This window comes from Anopheles arabiensis, chromosome 2, assembly GCF_016920715.1.
Source record: "Anopheles arabiensis isolate DONGOLA chromosome 2, AaraD3, whole genome shotgun sequence".
Classification (NCBI taxonomy): domain Eukaryota; kingdom Metazoa; phylum Arthropoda; class Insecta; order Diptera; family Culicidae; genus Anopheles; species Anopheles arabiensis.
This window is the reverse complement of record NC_053517.1, coordinates 5,661,578-5,674,261: the sequence shown is the minus strand read 5'-3', so window position 1 is coordinate 5,674,261 and position 12,684 is coordinate 5,661,578. Positions and strand designations below refer to the sequence as shown.

General features: G+C 52.8%; 1 protein-coding gene across 1 annotated transcript; it reads right to left on the bottom strand.

The window, feature by feature from the left end:
* Nucleotides 1-4,446: 4,446 nt before the first annotated feature.
* On the bottom strand, nucleotides 4,447-12,569 carry LOC120897222 (putative U5 small nuclear ribonucleoprotein 200 kDa helicase). The gene is made up of 3 exons (XM_040301899.1): nucleotides 12,321-12,569; nucleotides 6,004-12,240; nucleotides 4,447-4,904 (listed from the first exon to the last, which is right to left on the bottom strand). Exons 1-3 carry the CDS (start codon nucleotides 12,363-12,365, stop codon nucleotides 4,662-4,664), a joined length of 6,525 nt encoding a protein of 2,174 aa, XP_040157833.1. The 5' UTR covers nucleotides 12,366-12,569; the 3' UTR covers nucleotides 4,447-4,661.
* Nucleotides 12,570-12,684: the final 115 nt, after the last annotated feature.

Genomic DNA, 12,684 nt, shown 5'->3' with positions numbered 1-12,684 from the left:
CAGAGGCCGAGGTTTGTGAAAATAGCATTGGCCATTATCGGTAGACAACGGTTATTATGACGAAAGAGGGAGTAAAGAGTGCACCACTTCGCCTGAGCACTGCTTCTGTTCATTATCGCGCCCTTTGCCGTCGTCGCGCTCTGCGAACGATCAGGGCCGTCCCTTTTTCCCATTACGGGACCACCGTACCGTCCTGATGTAAGCCCACCAGGTCACATCGTGACATCGTCTCAGCTGGTTTTGTTTTTGTTTGGTTTTCTCTGGTTCTGCTGCTGCTGCTGTTGGCAAAAAGATGCGCGGCAAAGGATGGATGGTAAGACACGCGCGCCAATAACTTGCCAGCGTGTACAGGTGTGCAATAGTGAACTTGGGCGTGTCCTTTAAATAGCCCAAACGTCAAGCTCTGGCAAGGTACACAGCACAGTGTCAACAGCAGTGTGGGCTAAATTTGTGATTTACCTGTGCATCGATCTCGCATAATGGTTGTTTTGAGTCTATTGTTGGAAGCAAACACCCCCCGCCCAACCGAATTTCGTGCCATCCCGTCGACGAAGGCGATCGTACGAGAGATGCACACGGGCTGCTTTCGTCCGATCGATCGAGGGGGTGTGTTCCGCGTGCTAATTTAAAGTAACGCACGTGCTCTATGGGCTTGAGGGATACCCAACACCACGACAGCTTCGTTCGATTTATCTACCATTCGTAGAGGTAGTCATTTCCGGCATTGGGCTAATTAAAACCACTTCAAGCTTCGATTTCAAACACCTCACAAACCCATACAAGCAGTGTGTGACCCGTGATTCACACACCTATATGTGACACTGTGTTCGCAGTGATGGGGACACTACGGCAGATGCGTTAGGTTACGTGAGAGCGCTCTGCCCTATTGATAACACATCGAAACACGCATGGCATTACTACACGTTCAAACCTGCGAAGCGACGAGTTGTCTAGAAACAAAATGGTTCATATGCTGCGTGTGTTATCCGCATCCGTTTATTGCGGTGATGACTCCGAACCCGAATCAGGTAAAGTAAATGTACAGTGAAATGGCACTACAAGAGCAGCTTCTCTTCGTAGATCACCGTGGCAAAGATCATTCACGATCATTCACTGTATTCGATTTGTAGCACCCGAAAACAGATACACAAACACGATACACACTAACCATTATCACAAAGTGTAGGGATGCATTTGATGCATTGCGGGAGCCCTCGGGCCGAACATATCACATAAAACAGAATTACAGTAAAAAAAAAAATAAAGACAGTCTAACAAAAAGGATTAAATAACACGTTAAAAGAAACAGAAACACAGCTCAATTTCCTCCCAAAGTGATCGTGCATCGGCAAGAGCCGAACACTGCGGGACACTTTCTTTGCACTAACTGAACCCCTGTTCCGTTTGGAGCTGCAAGGATCTGTCATCGATCACATCTCTCTCTCTCTCTCTCTGTAGTGGTGAAGTTGGCACGCATTTTTGCCCCAAATTAGATTAGTAGTGGTAAGAAGATGCTTTAACAATAGCTTTAGGTGATCGTAAGCCTTTTCATGGTACATTCATTGCCCGTCTCGATCATCGATCGAAAGTTGACTTCCAATGTCGGCATGCCTTGCCTACCCAAATGCCCAGCATAATTACATTCCGTGCACGAGAGTTCCAACCATCGGGTCATTCGGGAAGCATTCATAATTCATAAGTCTTTATTTTTAGCTTCCTTTTTCGTCTGTGTGCCTTTCCAACCCCGCCCTGTGGAGGGTTGAGAGAGAGAGATGGAGCAGTGCAGCGGGCGGTGTGTTGGAGATTCCCGACCGGCCGCGCAGGGTTCGAGCCATCCGAGTTCGTGATAGTGTGCTAGCGATAGAGAAAAAGCCACCACCACCACCACCAACGACAACAACGTGCGCGAGACTGGCCGGTTGTTCCGAAAATAAACAAATCATGCAGCTAGCGCATGCCACGCCGGGTGGGCAGTACTGGATTGCCTGTCCGTTCGCTGCTGGCTTGACTGGCTGGAGATGTGAGGAGGCGAGGATGGCGGCAGTGGTACTTGCTATGTTTGTTTGCTCGTCATCTCCCCCCAGAGCCCGTAGTGCATCGTTTGGTGCCTCTGCTGTCTGTTGGTTAATCAGCGCGCTTAATGGCGACAGATGTCATCCCGTGGCCGCATGCAACGCAGGCTCGATGGACAGGGTTGAGGGTGGTGTTAAAGCGTCGCGAATGCAAATGCATTTTGTAAACACTAAGCGGAAATGTGGAGTCCAAACTTTGTCGACGACAGGAGAAAGTGGCCCGTTAGCTACACCGTATAGCTGGCGAAGGTTTCTCCTTTATTCAAATAGGATCGTTATTTCCTTTCTTCCCAGGGAAGCGATATTAAAAGAGGTACTCGAGATAAAGCACCCAAAAGTGTGGCTGGCGCCTCTAAAAACGCTTTTTAGTTTTTAAGAACACAATAAAGAGAAGTTGTGTTTGCTCAGTTCTATTCCTGAGAGGAAAGTGCTACAAAGCCCTCGAAACGGCTCCTTGGAAAGCTCTTTTGTCCCCCCCCCCCCCCATCAAAAGACACAGCTCTTCAGCTTTACGTTTAGCGGTAAGTATGCCCTTTTTTCGGGGGGGGGGGGGGAGATTACCATACCACCATCAATCAAGTGGTGACAACGGTTAAGGGGAACTATTCAAAAGGGCGTTAAGCCGCTTGTAGCCCTTCCAAGATGCACAGCCCGTTCGAAGAGGCGAACAAATGCATACCACCGTCTTTGTGGGGGAAAGGGAATCGGGACTATTGAACCGGTTTTTTGGGACTCATTCACATTCATCGCTAGTGTTTTTGTGTGCTGGGGGAGAGCTGAGGGTTTGATTCAAATAGTTAAGCGTTAGGTTAAGGGCTCTTTCACTTTTCGGTGTCTTCTCTGGGTGTTTTAAAAATAGCTGCTGGTCACAAATGAACAATGTTGGGTTTATGAATGATCGATCGATTTGATTTCCCGGCCTTGTTGACTGCAGTAAATTAAACGGTTGTTTTTTTGTTAGACAACCACTAAACAATAAACATCCTCTATCGAACAGCTCGATCTTGTTGGAACATCTTGTACCGACATCATCATCGTGGTGTGTCTACACTACTTGATCGTGTGTTTTCTTTCACTCCAGAAAGGGAAAGATAGATAGATAGAGAGAGAGCGAGTAAGCTTGGCTGCACGCGCATCCTTTGATCCGTAACATGGCAGCAATTAGCGAACGATTGCGGTTCGATCCCGGCGCCCGCATGTGCCTGGCGAGCTGTCAAACAAGGATTTCACGGAAAGTTTCACCCACTCGATCGCAAACAGGGCGGTTCTGAAGCGCCTCGGCACTCCGCCCTATTTACGTGTTATCAATCTATTCTACCTTGAGAGATGATGGCGCCGTCTAGAGGCTAGAGGTAAAGATGAGTACATTGAGCAAGAAACACTAGTTACCTTCAATCTAATATACCATGCAGCAGATGCACAATTGCCCACATTTACCCTTTCCATCTACCTTCCCTCTCACTGCACATTGAAAGGCGTGATATGCAACACGATGCTCGTGGCCACAGCACGAGTCGGAGGAGAGTTCGGTTTACATTCGGTGTTTTGCAAAACATTGAATTTTATCCGCAAGCGTGCGGAAACAAAAGATCACACACATGCACACGCGCGCACACACGTGACACCATTCCGGGCCGGAACTGTAAGCGGATGAGGAAGCAGCACAGCGCGAACACACCCCCAACACGCGTGGGGTGTGTCGGAGAAGACGATCACACGCTTGGTATCCTCCCTTACCCGATCCGATCGACACACACACCAATCTGAAAAGCCGAAAATTACAACACCTCTAGCCACTAGTGGACGGGGGCACACGGTGCATCGTTCCGAAATCGATACCGAACCTCCCCGCCGCCCTCCAACCTTCCACGCTGGGCGCGCTTTTCGAACGCGCAACGGCCGCGAGCGGTTCGTATTTCGGCACTAATTTTCAACAGGACGGCCTTTTGGTCCATTGTTCTTCACTTGTAATTCGATCGATTAGTTGGTATTCTGCGCCTCTATCTCTACCCATCGGTGGGAGGGAGGCGTCTACCAAGTTGGGGTAATGTACATGTACACTGTACACGACTTTTTGCGCTTTTTCGTGGAATCGCACGCACACGCGCAGACGGTAAAGAAATATTAGACACGTTTTGGGATAAGGTTTCGCGCTGCAGGAGAATTGATGCCTTGAAATTTGAGTCGGAAGCGGAACAGGTAAAGAAAAACCGGAAGGACCGACACGACCAGTGTCCATGGGATGGGATGGGAGGAGGGGAAAGGGCATACTGAAGAAGATGGACAATGTGTGTATTCATTTGGGCACGAAGGATATTGGGGACATTTTTTTCGGAGTCGAAAAGTTTACCATTTTTTGTTTTTAATCTACGGATAGTTTAGATGTTCTATTTATGTATGCTGTCTTGTAAGAAATACATAGCTTTTTCAGTGGTTTAAGGTAAAGTGAAACACACACACGCACTTTTGTTTTAAAACTATACGACCATTCAAATGTATGCACCGATAATACAAACCCCGAAACGGTTGTGTACTGTACTGTAATGATGATCCACTGCTGCTCCCTCTGCACAGCACAACATAACGCCCTTAGTCCGATTCGCTTTCGCTCTCCGACTGGAAATCGCCTACGTTGATGGAAAATTTGTACTCCTGATCGCAGCCCAGATACGAATCGCTCATGTAGTAGAGCGTGTACTCGTGGTGGCCCGGACTCGGCGCGACAAAGTTCAGCTTCACCTTTGCCTTCTGCTGCAGCGTGAGCCGTTTGATGGACAGGAGCGAGTTCGTTTTCGGATCACCGATAACGACCCACCAGCCTTCCTCGCGTTTCTATTGAGAGGAGAGAGAAAGAGAAAGAAAGGGAAAGGTGTAAACAAAATATGTAACATAATACTCTGAGGTTGAAGTAATTAAGAAGAAAGCTGTCATAGATTAAAGGATTCGCAAAACGACCCCAAATGCAGAGAGAAGAGCAATGAGCAGCAAAGTGTTGTTGTTTTGTTGTTGCTTCATTCATCATGTTCAAATTAACAGCATAAAAGGTCAAGATCTGAGGCTAACTACTTCTTCCAAGTCCATTCATGATGATAACTTGGTTGGTGGAGGGTTCGGTTTGGTTTGGTTTGGTTTGTGGTTTCTTGTGTGATCTGTGTGGTCAAGGAACTAACTGTCAACCGAAACCAAAAGCAATACGCCCTCTCCCATAGTCCCTCGGTAAGGTAATCAGATCAGAGCTGGGCGCGCGCGCATAGGGGCGATTAATAATGATCGATTATTGGATGCCGCCAGCAGAGTGCTATTTAATCTTCAGGCTGATTTATTGGGCGCCTCTGCTCTGCTCGTTCGCATTGCTTCTATACACACACACACACACACACTATACTATTCGAGTTTTGTTTTCGATCCTATTACAGCTCCGATTACTGCAACTACGAAGCGCAGGACGTAGGAAATGGGATCAGTTTTCATGAGTGCACCACTAAATCTACAATCCTACGTGTGTGTCAAATGGCTGAGATGCAAATTTTGATCTTTACGCAGAAGTCTCCATTCAATCTTTAAACTATGCATCAAAGGTTATATAGTTCAACAATTTCATGAGGCATTACCGAAACCTTGGACATCGTGCCATAGTTCGGGTTCCAATCTTTACAATCTAATGCACTCTCATCATCAACAATCGAATTGTCGATCTATCAATACACTTCTCGCACAAGCTACACAATTCCCAGGAACATCCTGTTTAAAGATCAAGTAGTACAGATTACCCCATTTGATCGATTGGCTGCTCATTCCTGCAGCTTGATTTTGCAATTAAACGCTCACTGAGCCATTGGAACAAAACAAGCAGCAAGCGTTCTTATCGCTTGAAAAACATATTCGATCGATTTACAACCTCTATGATCGTTATAAATAACTCAGCGCTTACCTGGGGGAAGAACGGAGCAATCACAGGACCCGTCACGTCATCCTCGCGCTCCAATGCCACCTCCACATCGACGGACGATCCAGAATGAATGCGATCCTTGTCGAGCACCGAGAAGGTGAGCTCAATGTTCGGATAGCGGTTGCAGAACCGTGCCACGTCCGACATCTGCTGATCGGTCATCTGGAGCAACCGGGTTCGATCGTCATCGTCCAGCTCCATGATGTCGAACACCGTCTCGATGCCCTTCTCCTGGCAGCGCTTGATGATGTCCGTGGTGAAGTGGGGCAGCTGCTTCAGGTACGAATCTTTGCTCCACATTGCCTGCGTTACCATCTGGGCCAGTTCCATCGCAGCGACGGCGGGCGACAGCCACCCGTTGGACGACAGTACGTCGACGCACGCCTGCACCAGGCGGATGGCTTTGCCGAGGATTTGCTCCGTGTCGCCCTGCAGCTCGGCACCGAGCTGCAGGCGGGAGAGGTGGGCCTGCAGCAGCAAGTTCGTCTTGATGTGTGGATCATTGTACTTGGGGGCGGTTCCGTTCGGGCCGGTCAGCTTGTTCGGCAACCGTCCCGCCAGGCTGCGCAGTATGTTATCCTCGTGATGGCGCACGATCAGATCCTCGTACTCGGCGGCGGAGGAAATTATTTCAAGCAAACCTCGGATCTTGGTTTTGCTGTTCAGCGACAGACTGAACAGCTCAATCGTCGTGTAGTTGATGTAGTAGTACGCCGCAATCATGCCCAGATTGAGCGGCAGTGCGTCCATCTCATCCTCCACCCCGATACACTTCGATTGCTCCAGATCGGAGAGTGTCGATTCGACCAGCTCCGACAGGTGATCGGAGAGGTGCCGGTGGGTAACACCCTGCAGGTTGTAGTAGTTGGGATTCTGTGTCAAGCGCCGGTACAGGAACGTCCACGTGAGGTAGTCGACGGCGTCCTGCTTGTTTTCGATCGTCTTCGTTACGATCTCCGCATTGAAGTGATCGTGCAGCCGGTGATCGAGATGGCTCTCCACCGGCAGCGGTTCGTTGAGGAACTTCTTGTAGAAATCCTTCTTCGAGCTTTGACACATCAGCACTGCCTTGGCGTCATCGTCTTCCAGCGGTCGATTGGCACGACCGATCATTTGCAGCACATCGGTAATCGGGTAGTCATCGTACGTATGGTTGCGGCCGTTGTAGAACTGCGTGTCCATAATGATCACCAGATGGGCGCTAATGTTCAGCGCCCAGCAGAGATCGCGCGTGCAGATGGCGATCTGTACCGCGCCCGAGTCGAACAGCTGCTCCACTATGCGCTGGTCGGCCGCCGTCAGCCCTTCGTGCATGTACGCCACACCTTGCGAGAGCGTTTCCTTCAGCGTTTTGTCCGTCATGCGGTCCAGGAATGGTTTGATGTCTTCCTCCTCGGCGTGGAAGAATCGATTGGGCTGCAGCTCTGCCGCACAGTACGTCAGCACATCGATCGCCGTTAGCCGGGCCAGCTTGCGCGACGTCACGAACACGATCACGGGCTTGTGCGGGCTGAACTTGGTGATCGCATTGTACACCGGCTTCGACATGGCGGCAACACGCGACGCATTGTGCGTTATGTTCAGCCCTTGCACGTGCAGCTCCAGCGGAATGGGACGAACGGAGGGATGGAAGTTAAAGGTGGCGTTCGTACCACAGCCCAACCATTGTGCGATATCGCGCGCATCGGCCAGCGAGGCAGACAGTGCGATGATACGTATCGGTTGTTCGGTTTGCGATGAAATGTAGCGCATACGCGAGCAAGCGACTTCGAGTACCGGGCCGTCCTCACCACCGATCAACTGCAGCTCGTCCACGATGAACAGCTGCACGTTCTGGACGTTCTTGCGCTGCTTCCAGCGGCGCGAAAGCACGTCCCACTTGTCCGCGGTCGTTACGATGATTTGTCCCTTAGCGATAAGCTTCAGATCGGTTCCGGTTTCGCCGGTCAGCTTCACCACCTTGCAGCCGAGCGAGGACTGGCTGAACCGTTGATGCCACTCGTGAAACACAAGATCGGCCAGCGGATCGCGCGCCACCAGATACACCACGCGGCCGGCCGGATTCTGCGAGAGCAGCCGAAGCACGGCAAACTCCGCGATGGTCGTTTTGCCCGACCCGGTCGGAGCCCCAACGAACACGTTATCTTCGCTGTTGTAAACCGCGTTAAACACTTGCGTCTGAATTGGGTTAAACTGAGGGAACCTGTCGGCGTACAGTGCCTCGAACGAGGGATCACGCAGCGCGGTGATCGGCAGCGGCTGCAGATCGAGCAGCTCCGTCGGGGGTAGGTTTTTCTCCGGCAGAATCAAATGCCGGAACGAGACGGGCAGCTGCGTTTCGGCACCGATCCAGCGATCGGACACGATGCGCAGGAAGTACTGCGGCGGCAAGGGCTCAAACACCGGCACGAAGAACTTCACCAGATGATCATCGGTGCTGTATTTTGCCTTCAGCAGGAAGTACTCATGGTGCAGGATCACCTCCGAGTCGACATCCTCCACCAGAATCCAGAACGCTTCCGACTGGCCGTGCACCTTTTCGTCCCACTGGAAGTCGGGCGTGATGGTCAGCTCGACCCGCAGCGTTGACCGCGTGATCGGCTGGATGTGGGTCGAGAGTTCCAGCTTGGGAAACTGGTGAATGTAGCGGTAGATCGTTTTGCCCAGCTTGGGCACGCGGATCAGCTCGCCGATTTCGTTCGCCTCCAGATCGTACAGCCGCTCCCAGGGGAAGTTTTTCTTCTCGATCTTCTTCACAATCTCCTCGGGCATTTTGCGGAACTGTCGCAGCGGGGACATGCTTTGCCACATGCGCCGGTCAATCATCTTGCAGAGCGTCAGACACTTGTCGGCCAGCTGGGCCCAGCCGCGGTGCAGCACGATTTCGAAGATGGCGCGCAAAAGCCGCGACGCCGACTGCGTAACGTACACCATGTCGGCCATCAGGGCGAATCCTTCCAGCTTCAGCTGCGAGATGTACGCTTGCAGCAGCACGTTCACCTTGGCGCTCGGCTCTTCCATGCTTTCCTTGATCGGGATCGGCACGCGCTCCATCAGCTTCTGCAGCTCGAGCTTTTCCTCCTCGCGCACGGTAATGTTGCGGAACTCCCCGGACAGGGAGAACACGCGGAACAGCTCGATCTCGCTGAGCGTGGGCTTCAGCAGCTGGTGGTACGTGAGCATCGTATCGTGCGTGCAGTAGTAGTGCGACGCAATGCGACCGACTTCCGTCACCTGCAGGTGGCCGCTCTTGCGATCGTACTTGATCAGACCGCTGCGCTCCAGGTGCAGTGCTGCCGTGTGGATGAGATCCGCGCGGAACTGCTCGAGCAGCGGATCCTCCTTCACCGCATCGATCGACACGCCGTACAGGGTCGGTTGGCGCAGCATCCGGATGTAGAGATACGTGTAGCCGAGCCAAGTGACGGCATCCTTGACGTTCTGCACCGTACCGAGCACAATCTCGGCGTTCAGCATGTCCGGCAGCTTGGAGATGAGCTGCGATTCGATCGGCAGCTGCTGGTTCAGCAGCGAGAGATAGTACTGCAGCTCGCTGTGGTTGGTGATGAGAATACCTTCACCCTTCGTGTCGTACTGGGGCCGACCGGCACGACCCAGCATCTGCAGCACGTCCAGTGCGCCCAGCTCGACCCAGCGGCCCTTCTCCGGATTGTACACCTGGGTGCCCTTGATGATGACGGTGTGGGCCGGCAGATTCACACCCCAGGCGAGGGTCGCAGTCGACACCAGCACCTGGATGTGTCGATCGGCAAACAGATCCTCCACCAGCGTACGGTCAACGCGCGTCATGCCGGCGTGATGGATCGCAAATCCGTACGGCAGCAAATCCTTCAGCTCTTGGTTTTTCACCTGCTCCGCCTCGGACCGTAACACCTCCATGCTGGCCGACCCGTCGCGCAGAAACGTCCCGAGCGTGTCCTTCTCGAGGCACATGTCGCGGATGGCGCGTGCCGTCTTGCCCGTCTCTTTGCGCGAATGCACAAACACCAGCACCTGGTTGCGGCCCGCATGCTCCATCACCTTCTCGTACACGATGTCGTTCATCACCTGGAACCGCTTCAGTGCCTTCTTCTCCGTCACACCGATGTACTGCTGCTCGAGGGCGACCGGTCGGTAGCTGTTGTCAAAGTAGAACAATCCCGTTTCCGGGCGAACGCGCAAAAACGTCGACACATCCTGGTAGTTGGGCAGTGTGGCCGAAAGACCAACCAGGCGCACATCTTCCTGCGTCGTTTCGATGTTCCGGATCGTGCGAGCGACGAGCGCCTCCAGCACGGGACCACGCTCATCGTGCAGCAGATGGATTTCATCAATAATCACCAAACGCACAAACTGCGTGTACGTCTTCTCGCCTCCTTTGCGCGTGATAATGTCCCACTTTTCCGGCGTGCACACGATGACCTGTGTCGCCGCAATCTGCTCCCGGCTCAGCTGATGGTCGCCCGTCAACTCCGCCACCGTGAGATTGTACGTCGCCAGCCGCCGGCCAAAGTTGCCCACCATTTCCTGCACCAGCGATCGCATCGGCGCAATGTAGATGATCTTAAACTCGTCCACATTGATCGTACCGTCGTCGTTGATGTGCTTGCCGATCTCGCGCATCATCGTGAGCAGGGCCACGTTCGTCTTACCAGCGCCGGTGGGTGCGCAGAGCAGCAGATTTTCGTCGCTCTCCAGTGCGCTCTTGTACAGCCGGCTCTGTATGCGGTTCAGCGTCTTGAACCCGTTAAACACTGGCTGCACGTACTTCGGCAGCTTCTCGATGGCGATCAGCTCCTCGTCTTCGTCGAACGGGCGCGGTTTAAGGGCGGGCACGTGCACCTCTTCGTAGCCCTTGCGTTGCTTGCGGAACGATCCGTCCGGCAGCTGGCAGCGTTTGTTGGCCATCAGATGCGAGCCTTGGGTGAATGCCAGCTCGTCCAGCTCCAGCACGGTTCGGTTGCCCAAAATGGTCCCCCCTACCGGGGCCGTCCGTTCGGCAGCACCGCCCACGTGTACGTCCATGTCGTCCATGGCGCCTTCGTCCATGGCCCGCTCGCGACGCGATCGCAGCGAAGTTTTTGAATCCGATCCATCCGCTCCACCACCGTTGGCATAGTCGCGCGCTTCTTGCGCTTCCTGCTTGCCTGTATCGAGCTGACGCAAGATCTTCGCCAGTGCCGCATCCGACTTCATACGATCGCGCAGCTTCGCCCGATCGCTCTCGCTCTGCGACTGCGCCAGCATCGTACAGTACAGGATCATTTGTCGGTTCTTCTTCAACTGTTTGATAAAATCGAAACAATCGTAGCCCAGCAGCAGCACCAGCTGGTTCTCACACTCCCGATCGTCGCCCGACTCCTTCAGCACGCTCAACACCTCGAGCGCTTTCGCCTGGGACATCATTGAATCGTTGTAGTACTTGCGCAAGCAACGCTGCAGCCAGTGCGCATCGATGTCGCGTGGATCAAGCGCTTTCTCCTTCTTGTTCATATCCTCTCCGCCGCCCAGGTTTTCCGCATGCAGGATACCATCGTCCCGGGCCTCCTCGCCCTCGTCCTGCCCATCGTCTTCGCGCACCTCTCCATACTTATCCTCGTCCGACTCTTCCTCCGACTCTTCGAAGCGCACGTTAATGCCGTACGTTTCATCGATCGGTTCGTCCCCTCCCGGGCCGGCCTGTCCCGCACCACCGATGGCGGTGGCCGCATCCGAACCAAAGTCCGTAATCTTCTTGCCCAGATTCACCAGCAGCGCGAACCGCTCATCCGCCACACTGCCCAGCAAACCGTCGATTTCGCGCTTCTTTTCACGCTCCTTCATGCGATCGTTCTTCAGCACGGCCAAAATTTCATCCGCCGCACCGCGCAAAATGTCGCGCGGCTGGTCGCCGATCGCTTCCTGGATAAAGCTGAGCAGCACCTCGTACGTTTGGCGCGTTTCCTGCGTCTTTGGCCGATACACGATGCCGACCATCTCGTCGATACCTTCGGAAAGCAGCGTTGCGCCCTTCATGCTGTTAAAGTCGTACTGCGCCTCGTCGCGCTTCTGCCGCTTCGCTTTACGCTCTTCCGTTTTCTCCGGCTTGCTGCGCTGCGCCCGGTCCCCCATCCGGGTACCGTCGAGCTTGCCAACGAGCGAAATTACCTCGCCCGTTGCCTCATCACGCCGAGGACGCTCGATGAGGCGCACATCCGCTTGCAGGACAAGGTTTGAGTTCTGCGGACGAAGGAGAATCCAGATGTTGTAGGCATTTTTGGACGAAGCAAACAAATAACACGACCCATTTCACAACTTACCGCCTTGTACTCGTACTGTAGCTGTCGTGCTGCTGCGTCAGCCATGCTGCTGTTGTTGTGATACTGCTAAACTTAATTCCTTACAAACTCCGGTCTTAAACGACTCTAAAACGAATTTACACTAGTCCTATGCGCTGTGTGATCGGTTTACTACTAGTAATTACGCACAATTTCACTAAGTTCTTCACAATCTTTTTCACACGAAACAAGCGCTTTCGGCTTGTGGATTGTTTTGACGTTTAATGGAGAATGCAGTGGTATTGGTGACAGCAAGTGTCGAGTCAAGGTACTTACAGGAAAGGGTGCTTCATGCATGTATATACCTTGGTTCATTTTCAACCTTTCCGTTGCGGGAAACAAACAT